This window comes from Aptenodytes patagonicus, chromosome 7 (assembly GCF_965638725.1).
Source record: "Aptenodytes patagonicus chromosome 7, bAptPat1.pri.cur, whole genome shotgun sequence".
NCBI classification, from domain to species: Eukaryota; Metazoa; Chordata; class Aves; order Sphenisciformes; family Spheniscidae; genus Aptenodytes; species Aptenodytes patagonicus.
The window spans coordinates 37,437,953-37,459,182 of NC_134955.1; the positions used below are offsets into that span (position 1 = coordinate 37,437,953).

General features: G+C 41.1%; 1 protein-coding gene across 4 annotated transcripts in view; it reads right to left on the reverse strand.

The window, feature by feature from the left end:
* Window positions 1-18,586, reverse strand: part of SCG5 (secretogranin V) — a 32,519-nt gene extending 13,933 nt beyond the window's left edge. The window contains exons 1-3 of one of the 4 annotated variants that reach the window (XM_076344919.1): window positions 18,450-18,586; window positions 16,623-16,855; window positions 1,549-1,698 (exon numbers count right to left, since the gene is read on the reverse strand). In XM_076344919.1, the coding sequence (XP_076201034.1) occupies window positions 1,549-1,698; window positions 16,623-16,836 (364 nt within the window). In that variant the 5' untranslated portion in view covers window positions 16,837-16,855; window positions 18,450-18,586. Of the gene's footprint in view, window positions 1-1,548; window positions 1,699-16,622; window positions 16,856-17,629; window positions 17,680-18,093; window positions 18,156-18,217; window positions 18,240-18,449 lie in introns of those variants that run through there. The other 3 variants (XM_076344916.1, XM_076344917.1, XM_076344918.1) reach the window with 3 other exon arrangements.
* Window positions 18,587-21,230: the final 2,644 nt, after the last annotated feature.

Below are 21,230 nucleotides of genomic sequence, written 5' to 3' on the forward strand. Positions count from 1 at the left end.
TTAAGCAAATACACAGACCTGATTGAGGAAGGCCTCCAGTAATTTGTATGCATAATACAGTCACCACTTGAATTTCCATTTAAGGCTCTGAAAAACATTTTACTCTAATCCTAGTAGATACTATCTTTACTCACAGCGTACCTACGACAGAGCCATTTATCTGAGCAGGCAGCACTTCCGTAAGAATTCGCCCTGTGTTCAGATCTGACTGTATTAGCTTAGCTAACAACTTTTATTTCACCTAAGAAAGAAAAATTGAAGGGATTTTCAAAGGCATTTCTCTGTATGCCAGGTTTTTAATTTATTTATCTAATCACTAACAAAAGTCTAATGGGCAAGCACAGAAGAAAAAAAGTCTCTGTGTGTGCTTGTGTGTGCAAGAATACCTAAACCCATCATTTGCAACCTGTCAGACCACAGCTATATTGAACAAAATGGAAGGTTAGATATTATTTCAGAACAGATGCAGGCATCGTCACCAAATGGGCTGTAGTAGAAAACAGTAAGGGAGGACTATTTGAAATTCTGTCCTCTTTTTGAATGAAATGTAAAAACAGTTTGCAAAACTTTTAATGACAAATATTTATTATTTGATCAATTCTAAGCTAGTTAGAACATTTTTTAAGAAGAATACAGACGACTGTTTTGCATTATCCAAATAACAGAAAAGAAGACTAAACAGAAAAGATTTTGAAAGGATCTCTTAGCTCACAAATAAAAAATGAGAGAAAAATAGAGTGCTCATTCCCAGTTCCAGCTCCCAAGGCAGCCAATGGGTGTTTTACTACTACTTTCAGTACTGGAAGTCATTCCTTGGCTCAAATAACAGGAAAAAGATCAATTCCCTTAGGGTACGTCTATATCATGCACATGCAGTGCTGCTTTAGAGATCCTTCAGCACTAGCCACCCGCATGGCTTGGTATATGCACAGCTGCAAGCTAAGGGACATACCAGGTGTCTCAGGTACCGTACCGCTCTGGCACTCCAAGGCTGCACTGCTCCTCTGTCAGAGCGAGCCTGCGTGCAATGCATTGGGGTACATCCACGTAGTTCTCCATTTCTTGGCACAGATGCACCCTCAGTGAGCTATAAAGCCACATGGACTGGAGCCAAGGTATCTTAAATATTGACTCATGGTCTGGGTTGGAGATCAGGGCAGACAGTTTCATTCCTCTTGGCACAATGAAAGTCTCTAAAATAAGGGTAAATCTCATCTGTACAGAATGATAACTTTTTTCAGGGGCCAGCCTAAAAATGAACTCCCTCAGAAACAAGACACTATCATAGATCTCACTATCTTCTACTCCGAGATCAAGATGATTTCTTCCACCTGACCTTCTCTAGCAGTCATACAGCAATACAGAAGGTGCACATATTAAAAATAAAATCTCATCTAAAACACCTGATTGCTCAACTGTTCTGCTCCTGGGGTAGAGAATGAAAGAAAACACCTATATACTGATCAACTGTCGTACTGCCTAGTACAGCGCTGAAAGACTGAAGGATGCACAGTGAAGACAGAGGTGCGAAGGCTACAGCAGAATTACCTGTTTTTCCAATAGGGCAGGGATTTGGAGGGTCAGGATATCCTTGATCTTCACCGAAATCCTTTGGTACATTATCTCCTGTCAGCTCAGCCACGATGTTTGGGATATTGCCATAAGGACCCAAGTGCTGGAGACCCTCATGCGCACCACCTAGCAAAGACAATTTACACACACAGTCTTTTTACAAGTTTAAAAGTGTAAGTGCTTTAGTTGCTTCAAATAATCCAGACTTAGATTTAAAATATATATAATTGTAATAGAGACAGATCCAAGTTTAGATTTCAAATGTCTCTTCTAGAGACCCTGTGACCTAAATCAGATAACTTAGGTAATGAAAAATGAAACTAGGAAACAAAATGAGCCACTTATTATTAATCTTAGGGTTGTTTTTTTCCTTAACTATGTAAGTAATAAAGTATATAATAATATACTTTATAAAATATAATAATTTTACTATAATAAGAAAAAAAATGCAAAGAAAAAGAAACATGAGACAGTAATGGAACTTAATACATTTACTGCACAATCATCTTCAGTCACTGATACTTTTCATTGTAGCAACTAATAATTGAAGAAGATATGGCAAGACAGTATCATGGCAAGAAGACAAAGTTAATGACACTGTAGAAAGAAATAATACTATTTGCACAGCCTAGAAATATATTAATAAATTAAGTCATGTGAGGGGGACCCAAGATGATATAGCAAATTTGGTTGCATACAGCTAGGAAAATTATTTTTAAATCAAACCATTTCTTAAGTGCAAATTTGAGTTTCCTGCAGTAATGGTGAAAAGTGATTAAGAGTCCATATCGTTGATGGGAATTCTTGTGCATGTACACCTACACAGTAGTCATTACAGTACGAAACATCACATTCAGTGACTTTTATACTTTTACTTAATAGATCAGTTCTAGATGTAGGCATTTACATTTGCCCTGCGGGACTCGGAGCACCATCACTGCAGGGTTACAACAGCAGTGTGCAGCAGGTTTTATAACTCAGTGGCAGAGGACACGATGATGGGCTTCCTGTTCTTGCGCAAACGCACACAGAAATGGTGTGCTACAGCCTTCTTCAACACATCTCAGCTTGGGCACCTTGCCTTTGACAAGTAGGGTCTGCCACTAAAGGTTTGGGAACCAAGCTCAGGCCATTCTCTCTCTGTGCCTCTCTACAAATATTTATCTGCTCCAGATCTTTTCTGCACGCATTACTGGCCAAATGCACCTACAGGCTAAAACCCAGCTGCTTGCGGAGTCTTCTAAATAGTAGTGTACAGTATTCTTTTGAATTTCAGACAAACAAAAACTTCGTTGCAAGCATGCTCTTTTTCCCTGCCATAAGACAGCCACCACACACACTGCAGCAACAGCTAATGTAGTTATTGAGTACCGAGATGGTTGTGTGACAGCAGAGCAACATTTTTTTAAAACCCTATATAATGAGGGATAACAACATACAGTCAACATACAAATTCCACTAACAATGAATGAGAGGAAAAGGAATTTGAATGATCGGAAAATGTGAGTTAAAGAGCGAATGCAGACACAACTGTTTGAGTAAATAGCACAATCACCGTATTATCACCAAATAGTCTTATTTTCAATTTCTATAATTTTCATAGGTCCAAAAGATTGGAATAAAGCTTCTGAACATGAAAGTTACTCCAGAAGAATCATTCAAGTAACACCTGTCCCAACTTACAAATAAATACTACCAGCCTAAATCATCTTTTATACAGCTAGGCATTGTAAGCTAACATAATCACGTTCAAAAATTGCTAACATAAGGCAGTCTTGACAAATTTTGTATTCATTTCTACATTTAGAAATGGTAGTTGAGTCAAATTGTCTATATTTTGCAAATAATCAGTTGGAAGCTGGCATCGTAGTACCAGAAGCAAGTCAGTCTATAAGCATATATATTTCAATTTTATTTGCGTGATGGACTAAAATCTAATCAACATGCTAATTTTCCCCCTAAAGTACCAGTTTCTTATTCTGTAATGCAATGTTGAAGGAAAGTTTAACAGATATGTACCAAACACAGAAGCAGCCCTATAAAAAATTTGCATCTGTGTTATATGAGGTTTTCCCTTGTAGCTGACCACGAGACCTGGTACCAAAACCAGAATAGCATTACACACACTATGAACTTTATTATACATTTACAGTCCATAGTCAACACAAAGAAGATGCTTGTAAGAACTGTATAGATTCACAATAATGCTATGGTGATGAAGTTAAAAAACTTATCACATACATTTAATCTAACGTCATTTAATCTAACATGTAATGTATAGCATAAAATATTTCTTTTGTACTGAGCTCCTTCACATGAAGATTGATTGCATATACGTACTTAAAAGCATCAGGTTATGATTCTGCTGTAAACTACAGAACCACATAATCAACACGTGTTTGAACATCCTGTATACAATGTGGTTCACTATGGGACAATCCATCAGATAGGAGCCTATCTACGCTTGTATGTGGTGCAGACCTCTTGGCACCGAAGCTCCATCCATAAAGAAAACAGAGGTACTTAGCAGGCTCCAGTGTGCTATATATACATGTAAGTTTAAACCGACTGCCAAGAATTCCCTTGACTGAGTACAAAACAATCTTTTTATATTAATATAAAGGATTGTTTCCTTTAGGTATAAATATCCAGGATCGTTTAAGGTTTTTTCCTTTCTTTCCAAAAGAGCTGGAGACAATAGCACCTGCTCTGGTGCCATAATTTAGCACACTTGAGTGATTTAATAGCGTCAGCAAAGCTCATTCCTTAAAGTTCTGATAAATAGTGCACTCAGTAAAGACTGCAATAATAAAAATGAAATGCTATGAATATACCAAATAGGGATATTACGTACAGTAATTCACAAGCTGCCTTAGTTTTGGTATTATAATGCTACTGATTTGAAGAAACATATTAGGCATAAATACACTGCAGCTACCAAGTCAAAATATTGTTATACAAATGCAGTCAGCTACAAAAATAGCACAAGATGGGTCTCTTGAACCCTGAGGCAGAGACTGAAAGAAAAAGACAACACTACTAAATACCGAGGAACTTTTTGTAATTTCCTATCCAAGGAAAACATTAGAGATACCATTGTTAAATTATTTAAAACTGGACTAGCAAAAATCTAGAAGAGTAGTACAGAGAACACCCTTGTACTGAGAAAGGATGGGCTAAAGAAAGCTATGTTTTTCCCATCTCTCCTTACTTCTTGTATGAACTGGTTTTTGTGTGCCACATACTAGCAAAAAAACCCCTCCAAAACAATCAGCTCCCTTTCATGTGCAGGATTTCTGTGTGAGCATGTAGTTATTTTACATCCCTACAGGATAAACTAGAAGTTTAGCTCTTTTGGACTGAGGTCAGTATTGTCATAAGTAAGCTTTGGATTTCATCTAAAATATAGGCATATATGTAACCATCTTCTGGCACTGGTCTTGTGGAAAGGCAGGGTGGAAAATAAAAATGGAACAATGCCTCTCCCCTTTCCTATAATTCTGGAAAAGTCTTTAATCATCTCACCAACTGCTGGTATCATCTCAATTAGAGATAGTTGGAATAACTAAAAATTTAAAATGCACGCATTTTAGCTCATTTCTTTGTGGGAGCAATACTGTCTCTAAGGGTGGGAGGAAAACACCACCGCTCCGTTCTTGGAGAAAAAAAAAGAAAAAAAGGAAAAGAAAACACAAAGAGCAACTAGTTTCCTGCCAGTATTGAATATTCCCCTGATCAAACACGTCCAATGGAAATGCTGTTAGTCCACTGAAGTTCTAGTTGCTGTTACCCATCTATGGGTAGCGTAAAGCACAACTGAAACAAATCTGCTCTCAGAAGCAATCCTCCACATCAAATACAAATGGGCAATGCTGCCCCCCAGAAAAGTCATTTTAAAAAAGTCAGTGAGAATGGATTTTCATAAGTGTAAAATGATTGCAGAACATTTAAAGACAAATAATGGGACAAATTTGCCGTTCAGTCTGATTGGAACAGTTTCCCACGTCACAGTGTAGATAGGGTTACATCACTTCCAAACTCAGGAAAGAGGTGGTTTGGCCAATCTTAGCAAGAAGATGCAAAATAGAACGGATCACAAATATCTGTTGTGAGAAAATAAATCCCAGATCCCAAGTTAAAGCCCTTTACTTAGAGAGTCATGCTAGATGCCCTAGTTTTCATATTTTTGCTTTTAAACAGAGGAATACTCCCCCTGAGTAAGAACTGCACCTCTTATGACCTTGAGCTGTACAAACTCCAAGCAAATATGAGCTGCAAGAGAAGCCTGGTATACCTTATCCCATTTGTGTAAGATTCCTGAGGGAGTAAATAGATATTAATCAGAGATGCAATACCATCTTTGCTACTTTGCAAAAATCTTTTGTTAATCTAGGCTATCAGTTCTTATCACTGGGAAAAAAACTTCAAAATTATTTCCAGTGTGTCCTCTCCGATACAGACATAGCTCTTTTTCCTTTCATAATGACAGCTTTCCATACTATCCTGCACTTCTGTCCCCAGTCATCTTGCCGTATCTACCTTTGCTGTGTCGTTTGCTTGTCGCATTCAAAAGTGATGTCTCATCCCTAATCAAAGGCAAGTTTGGCAGAATGCCTTCTGGTGCTCTTGTATCTTAAAATGGGACACCACCCACTAACTTCCTTTTTCCTTTCCTTCATTATCTGCAAGACTCCCCACCATGTAATCTGATTAATTCAAACTGTCAAAAAAATCCTGAATGCAAAAAATGCATTTTCATTTTCCTTACCCTTTCTAACATCACTAAAAGCTTTACAGTCCCAGTGCCATTTCGCCCCATGCGTCTTCAGCTAGCTTCATCCTAGAGAGTCCTATCCTGGTTGCTGAGATTGATTAAGATCAGGAAATGAGAGGCACTGAAAAAATTATAAATTATCAGATTTTCTCTGTTCCACAGAAGCTGCTAAATAAGGGAATAGGGAAGGAGAAAGAGCATAGGAGAACCAAGAACAGAAAAATGCAAACCTAGCCAACTTCCTTAACCATTGAAGAGCATGCCTCGGGAAATCCAAGAAAACTACAGCTATACATACTCAAGCATCCCAGATTCCAGAGTCAGCTTGTCTTCTCCTTAATGACACAAAGTTTCTTAAAACTATAAAGATTAATTTTCTTTTTCTCTGCAGAGGGACAAATTCCTTTCAATGTGTTTTCTAAAGCCTTAAGCACACACATCACACAATTACTGACCTTGCTTTCAGTGAATAATTCCATTTTATCCCATATTTTAATTACAAACAGTACAAATATTTAAGATATGAAATGCTTTTATTGTGAAATGGTTAGGACCAAAGTAACGCCCATGCCTCTCTCACAATAAATTTATAACAGTAGCTTATATGCCATTATTAGTCATTATTCAAATTGCACACACAATAAAAAAAATCCAGCAGCTCACTTGCTGACAGTGCAGAAGCAATCTCTTATGCCTCCCTTGGTTGAACAGTCCTCTAATGGACTATACTAATTTGCCCTTCACTCTGAGCAGAAAGCTTTCGCACTTCACCGTGTGGATAAGCTTACCCTTTTTACAAACACAGTGCAACCTGCAGTATGCAGCAATAGGCCCCCTCTGCCACGCTGACCTCCAGCTACCATGCGTCAGCAGACTCAAGGGAAAGCACGTCCAGCCAACAACACACTTCTGTAGCTGCCGTAACATTACCTTGCTAATGACCACACGCGCAGCGCATGGCTCTACGAAAAAAAGACTGGAGCACTTTATTCACTGGCATTGACACCAGCTGCATGAGAAGCCCAGACGCTCTATCAATGTCAACACACTCACAGAAAAATACTCCTTTTGCTCCTGTAATGTGAAGCATGGAGGCACCAGAATTGTCCAGAACGGGACCATGTCTTCTGTCCACTGCTCCACTGAACTTCACAAAGTTTCCATGTTCATTTCCCCCATTCATATTCATTCAATAGCATTTTCCATGCAGATGGCTCAAAGTCCCAGCTGCTTCTTCAACAGAAGCGTTTAAAAGCTTCACGTGCCTGTCTGACAGCCGCCACCAGGGCAGATTTTCTAACTCCCCCAAACAACCTCATCGTGAACAAACCAGTGTGGGGCTACAAGGCTCCCAAGTCTCTGCTTTGGTGAGCCGGTATAACCTCACAACTCCAAAAGCAGAGGCCTTCCTATTCAAAACTTCTGCCAACGTGGCCCGAGTCAAGATGAGGTTTCTTCTGCACTTCAATAAAAGCGTCGGCACACGATGAAGATGCAAGAGAGTGGTGAGATGAAGAGCCCTGCCAGGTAAGACCAGGCCCAACACTGCTCTTGGGCACTGCAAGAGGGACTCGGGCCAGCTAACCTGATGTACTAAAGCATCCCAAGGGGAGAAACCAGCTTCTTCCTCCCTCCTGTTCAGCGGCTGAGAACATTCCTCTTCTCATTCATCCCCGCAGCAGCTGTGAGGGCTCTGCTGAAAGCACGCACGATGGGAAGCACAGAGAGAACAGCTCTGGAAACCTGCGGAGCGTGCCAGAGATCCTATCTCCCGCACACGACACCACAACCAAGAAAAGCAAGAATCTCTTCCTTGTCTAGACTTCTAAAATATCTTTTCATAGAACCAAATAAATTAAAAAAGCTTTTCTTACTGCAAGTTAATTTAAAATTCAGATGGGAGCAGGGGAAATGCGCATGATTTTGAGAACAATTACAAAAAGGTATAAATCCTAACTAATGTGCCCAAGGATTTATTTTATGCATGTGGAAGACAAGCAGGGAAAAAAATCTTTGAAAACAAGAGCTCATCATAATTTGGCCGATCTTCACTGGCAGATTTTTAAATACTTATGGACCACATTCCATTGCTAAATAAAATTTTACAGTTTCATATTAAATTTCTATATACCATCTGCCAACACTAGAAAACAGAAGTACTATAAAGCATCAGACAACACAGAAGCTATCATATTCTCTCTCCTCCTCAGGTTTCTTACCTCTCTTATTGGATTATTTCCCTCTAGTAACATGCACAAAAAAATAAGTGTGGCTACAAATCCCATTCTAATCGATCAATTACCTTTAGATACATGAGAATCTACTTAACGCTAAATCCTTACAGACCTGCCACCTTTCTTCCCTGAAAGAGTCCCATCTCAAACTGCTTTCTCCTTTGGTGGCATCTTTTAAAGATGACTTTATGAATAGCAGCAGTAGTCTATACCACGTAACAGCGTTAGCAGGAGGTTTTAAGAGCTGGAGTCACTTTATCTTCTTGGTTCCTCAGAAGAGGGATGTGACACCTGCACTCCCTCCTGCAGCCACGAGAAGAGGACTGCTATACGCACACTGTCTCAAGAAAAGGTTCAAAGCCTCAAATCTAAATAGGTCCCTTAGTCAGACCCACATGCAAATAACAAAGATCTAGAGAGAAACACGGATTAATACACTTTTCTTCTTGTGTTCCCCATTGACTGACTTCTCTGACAAGCACAATAGGTTTCCCTGCCTCTCCTCAGACACACCTAGGAGATAAGAGTCATGCCTGCACACCTCCTACAGCACGGGGGCGTTGAGGAAGGGTAGGTCCCGAAATTCAGAAGTGGCAGAGCCCACAGTGGTAACACCCACAGCCTTGCTCCTCAAGAGGGAAAGTTGTCAAACACATTGAGATTACACAATGCCACCTCCACATAGCAATACAAACACCAGCTTTGCTTTCTTATTATTCTCTGCCTGTCATGGCTTATAAATTCATATGGAAGCAAGGATATTATGGGCCAAATTTGTAAACACTTGTCTTTATTAAAGAACAAATAAAGTCATACCACCTCATTATTTTCCTGTTTGTGGAGTTACAGGTATAATTGTTTTACATGCAATTTCTTCACAGAACTGTGCCATATCACTAACTCAGATAAAGAAAATCCACTGTAAACCACTGCTGTCATTTGGCAGTGTCATTTGGCATTGTCATTAGCTTTTAAATTCAGGAATTAGCATTCTAAATCGCCTCTCTTTTGACATGCACCACTGTCTGATACTCAAATTCTCGTTACATTTGACATTACAATTTGAGGAATAAAATACAAAGAAAAGAATAGGCATTTTTAGTCAGATTTATACAAATCCAGATGTCTACCATATTCATGTATAAAAAAGTGTAGCCTTACCATTTTCATTTTACAAATTTACAAATTTGAGATGTCCATATTAGATTTTGAAATTGTATTTCCCAGGCTATTTCAGTAATTTGCAAAAAAAAAAAAAAAAAAAACAACCCTGAAAGCAGAGACTAGTGGAGTGATGTTGGAGTTTGATTTTGTTTGTTAAATGTCAGGCCCGTAACGCAGCATTTGATTAAAGTCATGTGTGCTTCAGCAAGAGCAGTCCCAATGTGAATGTAACTTTATGTCTTAAGTGCAGCAGGACTTTCTCTACAGAATACAATAATCCAAATCCCAAATGATTGTGTGGTCTCTTTGCACTAAATTGACACTACAAAGCGGCCACGAAGCAGCAGAATTGGCTGCGGGAGGTCTCCCCAGCCCAGTGGCACGCTGCCAGCCCAGGGACTCCTACACTGCTACCCCCAGCTATTGGCACAGAGGATGTAAACTAGAGCAAAGAGGACGCAGCCATCACATTGCCGTGTTTGCTGACCCCCAGACATCATACCCCATGTGTCAATGGTTATTGCTTCTAGTCACCCGAGGAAGTCCAAATATATTCGGGTATAAGCATAGCACACATTAGCCCAAAAGCAAACGAGTGCAAAGGTCATTTCTGCACTGGTTTCACTGAGTGCCTTCATAAGCAAAAGTTTTGGCAACTTGCTAGTAAGAAGTTTTTAATATCCTTGCAGGAAACAAGTAGCAGTATTGTAGGTATGTTACAGGCCAGACAGCAAGATAGTCCAGCACTGTCTGTCTTAGTTTTCTTATTAGGAAAATGTAAACAAAATAGACATTATTAACATGCATGAGTAATCTGCATAATTTTACAGACAGTATATTTCATGCAAAGTGCTATTTGTAGAGTCTGTGCTGACAAGTCATTAACTACCAGTTGTTAGTAGAAATACTAGCATGACGTTCCAGACTCTCCTGAGTTTTATCATCTCAATCAGGCAAACAGTAACTACCTTCTTCTAAAACAATAAACAGGTATGTACTTCCTTTCAAAATAATCAAATAAAGCCCAGCCTTTTCTCAGTAGCTATAAGCAGTCTCTGCAGGAGAGTGAAAAGCCTCCCAAAGTGGCATCGTATTTTCTTATTCCTAGAAACGATCAGGATTTAAGAGACATCATTTAACGTTGTCACTGAGGTTGACAGCATTACGCCTCTTTTGCAGATTGAAAACTTCAGACTCTCTGGGCTGTCATGCCAGCACCTTTATCAACCATCATCTCGTTTGAAGTGTTTTTAAGAAATAAAACCAAACCAACCAAATCAAACCACCCAAGAGGCTTTCTGTTGTATTGAATTGTACAGGAGGCAATGAAAACGTAAGGAGGTGATATTTGCAAAATGAAAATAGGACTTCACAGTTCCCATCATGAAGTTAAGTGCTATAAACTGCCCGAGCTGAGCTACTGGTGCCCCCGTGCGTTTAAGTGAGATTTTACTGTTCTCCTATGCATGGTATAAGAGTCCTGAAATTTGCATTACACACGTATTCCCTTCCCCTCCCCCCAAAAAAACCCTTAAATATTGTCACAAACTTATAAGCATGCAAGGAAAGAAAAAAAAACATGCGGTCTCTTACTTCACAAACTCCCTGCCAGGCAGAAAAAATAACTTCTATGTTTCAGAAATGTTGAAGGCATTTCTTTATTTTATTCTTTTGTCCTCTGTTAAAATAGATACAGCCCCCTTCTTGTCTATAGAAAATCTGAATATAGCCCAATGGTGCTTGTACAGTATTTTAGTGATAAACCTAAATAGTAACTACAGAAACACAGCTACTCATTAAAAATTCCTATTTTGCTTTTCTATGTTTTTTTCCTTCTTTTTATAGATACTGCTAAGTGACTCCAATATAGCTTTCTGAAAAGAGAAATTAAGAAGGAGAGCAAATATTATTAGAGAAATTAAAGTAGTTAATGTGGGTTTATTACTTTTAGGAATCGGGGGGGTGCGCAGAAAGAAAATCTGTTCAGTAGTCAGCAAAAACCAGCTGCTCCTAAGATATCACCTCGGGTGTTAAGAACATCTTCGCTTGACATTCATCACGCAGGATCTGTTTGGCTTCTGCCATGCTGACATGCCACGCACCATCTGCCGGCTGCGGTACACAAGTACAGGGAATCAGCCAGCAAATTCCCATTTTTGTGACATATTTATCCTGCGAGCTGCTTCCACTCAGCTAACAGAGCCCTAGCAAAGGAGGAGAGCTCATGCTGCCTCTGCACCTCCCTGCGGGCTTGGGGCGGAGAAGCCATCCTCCCCAGGCGGCTCACACTGTCACCGAGAGAGAAAAGCCACCGCGCTCACAGGCCTCTTGACCTCCGAGCTCTCCTTGGATTACACACAGCTTGAACTTCACAGTAATTTCTTGGTAGATTAAACTCTTTATCAGGCATTTTCTAGACTCTGCTCCTATTTTAGCAGCTTGATCTGAGGTAACAGGTGAATTGACAAACGCAAAGGGAAGGAGAAGAAAACAAACCCCCATATATTTACAGATTTCAACATAAGAAAAGGCAGTAACCTCTTTCAATTAACAAGCTGTACTTAGTCTTCTTGTTGATGGACAGAAAAAAATCTGGTCACTTAAGAAAGAGAACACATGCTGCCAAATGTATTTTTCTGAAAACTGTCCATCTTTTAGTTGTCTTTGGTACAGAGCAAGTTTGTGACTTCACTTACTACAGCCAAGGCAGCCCTAAGCTTTTTTTTTGGGGGGGGCGGGGGCGGTGAGTGGGGTGGGGCAGACCATGTATAGTTCCTTGCAACACATCCACCCTCTGGTTTTTAGCATTTTAAAGTCAAAGTACGATGATTAATGCCAGGAAAAAAATGTAGACAGCTGAGATGGAAAATGGGCATAATTAGGAAATCTGCTTATGAACTAACAGCAATAGTATTTTTGTTACATACAAAATAATTAAGATCTTACTCAGCTGGAAAAGTTTATTATAATAATCACTCAAATTTGCAAACATTTCATTAAAATCAGGCTGCTAATATAAACTTGTCTATATTATGGCAGCCTAAATTTGTTTCCAAATTCCAAAGCCACAGAAACTAATTTTTCCTGACAGCACCTCATTTGCAAGTGTATACATATAACGGGTGAAATCTTGGCCTTTTGAAAATCAGTGGTACTTCTGGAATCCTGTCTCGGCTGAAGCTGATGGCATCCGCAGCTATCAACACTGCTGCAGGTCTACACTGCTGGGGCAATTTCTGACAAAAACATTTTGTTAAGTAAAACAATTTTCTGTAGGAACGTACTAAATTTATTAAGCTCTGACTGATACAAGTTTTTTTATGCTGAGATGCAATTTCTCGTCAAAATGAGAAACAGACGCACTCCAGAACAGTCAGTGGGTTGATGATGAGGATGCTGGCATGGGATGAACCAGGTTTTAAACTGTCTACATCGGTCACTGCAACCCACAGTCTGAAAAATGGCTGGAAGTCAACACTCCTGGCAGCTCAGAATTTCTCATAAATAATAAGAGTTTCATACCCGATTCTACTCTCCGCTACTTTCAGGCAAAAATTCCCAATGAAGACAGCGCCTCAGGAGAGTAGTTGGTGAATTACCACTTTGCCATGATGGTATTTGGGATGAAAACCCTATTTTGCTGTGATATATTCCAATTACTGTTAAACCTCTTTCTTCCCTTCCCCCTTAGTTTTCCCTTCTATTATCTTGTAGATTTTTTAAAGCACTTGCACACAGAATTATTAGCCAGTGATAACAGTGTAACTATGTTGTGGAAAGCCCACAGGTGAATCCTTCATAATCTGAAACCTTGTACTGATGGACTCCAAAAACACATGCAGTTATTTTTTCTCAACCATAAATTACTTACTGTTCATACGGATACCACTGGAAACATCAATCACAAGTCCTCTCTCAATTTTCCTCAATACTCTTGTCAGCTGACACCTGTGCTACAGGCAGAGGTTTTTTTGCTTAAACATTAGAACCCATGACACTGTTTCTTGCGCTGCTCAGTTCGCCTCCTTGCACATTGGCCAAGAAGTATCTAAGACACAAGCAAGCTGTAAGAGCTCACCACCATCAGAAGCATTCTTCCAGAAAGTCCTGCAGGTCTGTTTAGCAGAGCAGAGATTGGAGCTTCCTCCTCTGAGGAAATTCTGTTTCTACAGCATGTGACAGAATTTCACAAAATACGTGGGTAAGATCCAGCCCCCTGCCCCCCCCCAACAAACAAACCAAAAAACCCCCCAGCTCAGAAAGGTCACAGTATTTTTACTATACTGAGCATTACACTTCATCTGCCCATAACAGGTCAATGCCTCATGGGAGTCCTCATTCAAATGCCTCCTGTCCTCATTCCTCGCCAGAGGACAAGGTCCTTGCCCGAATCCAGTTCCTATTCTGTTTTGTTCAGAAAACATTGGCTGACTGGAGCTGCTGGGAGGTCAGGAACGTCAGTCCCCTGGCAATAACCAAGTAGTGGGCAGACTGTGGGCAAAATGGTAAAAACTGCAGTTTTTCAGGCAGGTACAATATGTGGAAGCATTATGTATGGGAATCTCTTACAGAACTAGACTGTTTTGAATAAATGTCTTACTGTGCCATTTTAGCAGTTCTGTTTCCAAAGTAGACACCTAAGAGAAAGTCATACTCATTGTGCACGTTTTTCCCCAAATTACACAAAAATAAATATTCAAAGACAATGAAACAGAGCATTGTTAACTGATTAGTAATTGGTATATTAAATTCTGAAGTCTTTCACAATGTAATAGTTAAAATCACTGGTACAGAATGAAATGCAAGTTTTGTTGGATAAGCTATCCTGTAATTCATGGTCTATATTTAAAGATAAACTCATGGTGAAAATTTACTGAATTATATGTACTTTTTAAAAAAGCAGTATGACAAAGTATTGTGTAGAACGACATAAGACCATGTTAAACTTGTAACTGGAACCAACGCTTTCAAAACACTTTCTTAAGTTGAAGTTTCTAATCGAATACTTTAAGAGATATCTATCTATCTATAGATAGACACATATCACCACAAGAAACCAAAGAAAGAGCAAGTGATTACTATCTGAAAAACTTACCACAAAACGCTCTATGAAAAGCAATGTTTGACATGAAGGTCTGATTTGCATGCCTATTTCTACACTGATTGATAGCGTTCACCTCACAAGGCGCTTTTGCTTTTGGAGAAATTTCTCAATAGGCTGTCAAATTTCCATGGTAGACTCGAAGAGAGAGAGTCATCCTCATCTGATCAAGAAGGGAATGTTAAATATGATAAATAAACTGGATTTATCACGTTTCTGTTTTACTCTGTTATATACACAGAAGGTATTTTTATTTTAAAAAAGGAAAAAAGAAAAGAAAGAGCCGGGGGGGGGGAAAAGGTTTGTCCAACCTGCTTTTTGTGGAAGACTGTATGGATGACTGGAAAACTAGTATTATTCGAGTCTCACAAGCACCAGAAAAGTTTAAATATATAAAAGAAGAGATTCTTAATCTGGTTTTGCTAACATTGTAATTAGAAAGTAATGGCAAAGAGCTGAGATGAAATATTTGTCAGAGATCCAGATTTGCTTATCTTTTCTAAGGTTTAAAAAAAAAAAGTCTGGGGAAAAGAGCAAGATGGAGAGTAAAATTACTCACTTCTACCAGTCTGTCCCAATTTCTCTACATACAAACACTCATAAAGGAGGAGGAAAGGGCACAGACCAAATTTTACTCCTTAACCTAATCTCTTGTCATTTAAGTTTGCAGAAAAGCCTATGTCCATCACAGTTTATTTAGAAAATACATAAACTTAGGTCTGCAATGATCTGGTAGAAATGCCTATTCAGCTTTAATCCTCTCCTTAGCCTCTATTAAGGCAATGGTCTCTCTTTGGCTAGGATAGTCTGTAGATCTGACTGGGGACAAAATAAAGGGCACAGACTTATGAACTTTGAAGACTTACTGCACTGTGTCAAATTGGTTTAATTCTGAGAGAAGGGTTGAGAGTTTCTGCTCTGTGTTGATGTTCACACATAAACTGTATCTGGAGTTGCATACCATCAACCTTTTGCTGTAATCCCAAAATAAAAGCCAGTTTATTACAACTCAAATAGCAATACATTGCAATATTATCCTAATACCCTAACAGTTGAGCCAGATATTTCAGATGGTTTGCATAGTTATAAAAGACTGATTCCAAGGAAAATTTACTCACACAGAGCGAGACCAGAAGTACTGGCCAAAAAAATGAACCTGAGCCCAGAACGCTCATCACAGCAACACAGCATTGAGGTGCTACTTGTGGACACAGGGAGAGGAGCACCTGTGTCCTTTCCACCCCTGCAGCTGGAGCCCTGCGCGCTCCAGCACTGATCCTGTCCCACGGCAGACTACACAGGGTTCTGCAGCACGTAGAAGAACCCCCCATATAAGGTTTCTCCCTTTATCTCGCATGACACCGCAAACATTTGATCTCTTCTGGTCTGCAAATGTTTCTAAAAAAATCCATGAGATTTGGGCTCTATAGCTCACGTTAGTTTCATGTGAAATATATATGTGATATATTTATACACACTATTGGGGAAGAATTTAGTAAACCTGTTGTTTTGAGGTACTAGAGACCAGACATTTCTAAGACAACGTGACTTTTTCTACAAAGCCTATACATTAAAAAGCCCCACTACTACTTCTGCCAAAATCATTACATGAAGGAAGGTAAAAGATGGATGATGATTTTAAAACAAAGATCAGGCAACAACACAGTGACAAAGTCCATGATTTTAAGCTCAGGATATTCTGCATCTATATGCAAAACAGTAATTATTACTAAAGGATACTAATAAATTCATCATACTCAAAGTAAAAATTAGCTACCTTCGATGCTCTGTGGACCAACTAGATTCATAGCCTGGTGCGCCGGATATTCTACCCGGGGTCTGGCAATGCCCAATTGCTCCATAACCCCATGGAGGAGCCTCTGAATATCTGCTTCAGAAACCCTGTCAGGGGTCCTAGGGCTGTGGCTAAAAGCTGAAGCCAATCCAAATGCCAGCAGAAATATCATGTTACAAAGCAAGGTAGTTGTCATTCTGGTAGCCACTTTTATCCTGTGAAAAAGAAAGGAATTTGATTATAAACGATAGTGGAAAAAAAGGCCAGTACACATGCCACCAGATAACTTCTGATCTTATTGCACATCACAGTTTACTACCACAGCTTCTAGGGGCAGCTGAAAATCGGGGGGTGATCAGGGGGAATAAGGTGGATAGGTTTTTCTCTTCTAAAAAAAGTATTAAGTAGCAAACTGCAGAAATCAATTTTCTGATTTGCATTTGCCCATAACATTCATTAATAGTCACTGCAAACAGTCACTGCAAACAAAATGGATCCACTGTTTCTTTTAATGAGAATACGTTCCCCCCCCCCCCCCCCCCCCCCGTTTATTATGCTATTTTATAAAGCTCTGGGCTAAAAGCAACAAACTCTTCAGCCAGGAATTGTGTTTTCCAAGCTCTGTTCTTGCATTGCCTGAAAAATGAATCACTAGAAACTGCTGAACAACCTGGGTTATATTTTATTTGTACTTTAAGATAAGAGGCTTCCTACTCCATATGCGTCATCTTCCCCACCTGAAGCAAACAGGTTTGTTTCCTTGAACCCCTTTCACTAAATGGCTGCACAGCGTAGTTTAATTAGGAGGAAAAAAACCCAAAACCCAAGCACCGCTTACTGTCCTCTTTGAGAGGCTGAATTTTAATCAGAATGCTTGTTTCTTAAAGCTCCTTTTCCCCACATCAGAGAATAATTAAAATGCATCACTTCCAATCCCTTGAATAAACAAAAACCCCTCGAGTCCCCCATGTCTTCCTTAAAACACACACAGCTGCCTGATTTCTCCACGCCAGACGTTTAAAGATGTTCCACTGTTCCAACCGCCCCACGCAAGGCACCTGAAAACGTCTTTGAGGCAAAAATGGCTGAAAAAAACAAAGCTGGAAATATTCCCCGCTACGCATGTGCGCGGCTCCACCACACCACACCACCCGTCACCGCTGCATCAGCCTCGGCAGGAGAGAGCTGCACAGCAGGCGAGCCACCTTTTTTCTATTTAGAGGAAAAAAAGCCTGCTTTCTACAAAATATTCCCCGTTAATATGCAGACGAGCAGGGCTGCCGCTCCGCTGCCTGCACCACCCCGCGCCTCTGTGCTGCGCCCGTGGAAAGCTGGACCGTAACCCCCCTCCCTTCCCCGGCACCCAGGGCAGCTCAGCAGCGGCACGGAGCCCCCCGGGCCGGGCCGGGCCGGGCCGGGCCCCGCCGCCGGCCCCCGGGAGCGCCGCACTCACCTCCCGCTCCCGGCGCGGCTCTGCGGGTGCGGCGGCTCCGCGGCCGCGCATCCTCCGTGCGCAGCCACGGCCCCTCGCCCCCCTTCCCCCCCGCAGCCGGGCCCCGCCAGCTTCTCGTAGGTACCTGCCGCGCCCGTGTGCTTGCTGCATGGGTTTGCCCAATTACGAAGATGACACAAAGCTTGGGGGGGGATGTTCAAGATCTCCCTTTTCCGCTAAACACAATCGTCTAAAAATAAACTGAAGGTTGTTGGATTAACGGTTACAGAAATAAGATATTACGTATTCTTAGGGTTGTGTCTGTCTTCCTACTGCAATTTCTCTCCCCGGAATAGTATGATCAATGGTTTACTTACGGAATGATAGTATCACCTAATTGCAGGTTTACAAGGTAACAACATGGCAACCATCTCTAAGCGCTTGCAGGTAAAGGTCTCCAGGTTAAGCAAATCTATATACATCATCCATAGCAGAGGTTAACAAAAAGACAACTATAAAAGGATCTTGCTAAATGAAGTCTGTCATTTTATAGCACTTGGCAAAATGGTAATTTCTAAAGGCTACTTTATGTAACACATCTTCACCGCTACTGACGTGAATGTGACATGTTCCATTTTAGGATAACTATCTACAGTAAAGCTCTGAAATTATACCCCATAGACCACAACAGATCCATGAACTACACTTTCAAATGTAGAGTACTCTCTCTTTTTGCTGGCCTCTAGTACATTGTCTGTAACTTGCAGGATTGAGCAGTAGGGACCTCCATTGGGCATCGAGTGTTTCTAATCTTTCTCCAAAACATGGTCAACTTTATGTAAATGGGTGTGTGTCTAAACTGTTCTCTAAAACCTCTAAAAACAGAGCCTACAACTTTCTTTGACAATCTTTCCTGGTGTTTAAGGGTTTGTTTGTCAGGCCCCTACCAAAATTTCCCTTTCTGACATTTAAGTCTACTGGTTCAAGACCAGCTGTCGTGGTTTAACCTCAGCCAGCAACTGAGCACCACACAGCCACTCGCTCACTCCCCCCCTCCCCAGTGGGATGGGGGAGAGAATCGGAAGAGCAAAAGTGAGAAAACTTGTGGGTTGAGATAAAAACAGTTTAATAATTGAAATAAAATAATGATAAGAATAAGAATATACAAAGCGAGTGATGCACAATGCAGTTGCTCTCCACCCGCCGACCGATGCCCAGCCAGTCCCTGAGCAGCAGCCCCCCTGGCCAGCTTTCCCCAGTTTATGTACTGAGCATGACATCACATGGTATGGAATATCCCTTTGGCCACTTTTGGGTCAGCTGTCCTGGCTGTGCCCCCTCCCAGCTTCTTGTGCACCTCCAGCCTTCTCAGTCGGTAGAGCATGGGAAGCTGAAGAGTCCTTGATTTAGTGTAAGCACTGCTTAGCAACAACTAAAACATCAGTGTATTATCAACATTGTTCTCACCCTAAATCCAAAACACAGTACCAGCTACTGGGAAGAAAATTAACTATCCCAGCCAAAACCAGGACAGTATCCACCCCTTATTCTATACCATCTACGTCATGCCCAGGTCCACCACTTTCTAATACGTTCCCATTAATCACCACCCCTTTTCCTGTTTTTTGACACACATACACACAGATATCATTCCCTTAGTCTATGGGCCATCCCTCTAAAATGTTCATTGAGTTCATTTAGTCCATGACTTTGGACTCCATCTGTCATAACAGTCCTTCAGGGCAGGAGAGATGGGGATGGTATGCGGTGTTGGATTGTTTCATGTTGAAGTCAGTTCTGGTTCCATCATCACTGTGCTTTGCTCAGTTTCATCGAAGTTCATTCTTCATTAATCTGGGTGATTCCTGTTGTAATACCATTGGTATGGCATATAGTATTACATAGCAATTAACATCATACAATTTAATTCATTGGCTATTCTCACCCAAAACCAAATCCCCTTGAGGTACACATCAGAATTCCCCATTCTCCCGCACCACCCACAAAGTGCACCCAGGTCCTTCAGCAAAAGCAATCCCATGGATGGGTTTGCCTTTGCCCAAGGCAGGAATAACCCAGACTGTCTTCCCCAGCATATTTTTTACGTGCACTACAGGAACTTTATCCCCTTCTGCACTACGTAAAAGTTTTGATTGGTCAGGGCCAGCCCGATTGGCAGATCCCCTGGTGTTGACTAACCAGGTGGCTTTTGCTAAATGTGTGTCCCAATGTTTGAACGTCCCACCACCCATTGCTCTCAGCGTAGTCTTTAACAGTCCATTGTATCGTTCGATTTTCCCAGAGGCTGGTGCATGATAGGGGATGTGATACACCCACTCAATGCCGTGCTCTTTGGCCCAGGTGTCTATGAGGTTGTTTCGGAAATGAGTCCCATTGTCTGACTCAATTCTTTCTGGGGTGCCATGTCGCCATAGGACTTGCTTTTCAAGGCCCAGGATAGTGTTCCGGGCGGTGGCATGGGGCACGGGATGTTTCCAGCCATCCGGTGGTTGCTTCCACCATTGTAAGCACGTGGCGCTTGCCTTGGCGGGTTTGTGGGAGTGTGACATAATCGATCTGCCAGGCCTCCCCATATTTATATTTCAGCCATCGTCCTCCATACCAGAGGGGCTTTAACCGCTTGGCTTGCTTGATTGTAGCACGTTTCACATTCATGGATAACCTGGGCTATAGTGTCCATGGTCAAGTCCACCCCTCGATCGTGAGCCCATCTATATGTTGCATCTCTTCCTTGGTGGCCTGAGGTGTCATGGGCCCACCGAGCTAGAAATAATTCACCCTTATGTTGCCAGTCCAGATCCACCTGAGCCACTTCAATCTTAGCAGCCTGATCCACCTGCTGGTTATTTTGATGTTCTTCAGTGGCCCGACTCTTGGGTACGTGAGCATCTACGTGACGGACTTTTACAACCAGGTTCTCCACCCGGGCAGCAATATCTTGCCACAATGCGGCAGCCCAGATGGGTTTGCCTCTGCGCTGCCAGTTGCTCTGCTTCCATTGCTGCAACCACCCCCACAGGGCATTTGCCACCATCCATGAGTCAGTACAGAGATAGAGCACTGGCCACTTTTCTCGGTCAGCAATGTCTAAAGCCAGCTGGATGGCCTTTACTTCTGCAAATTGGCTCGATTCACCT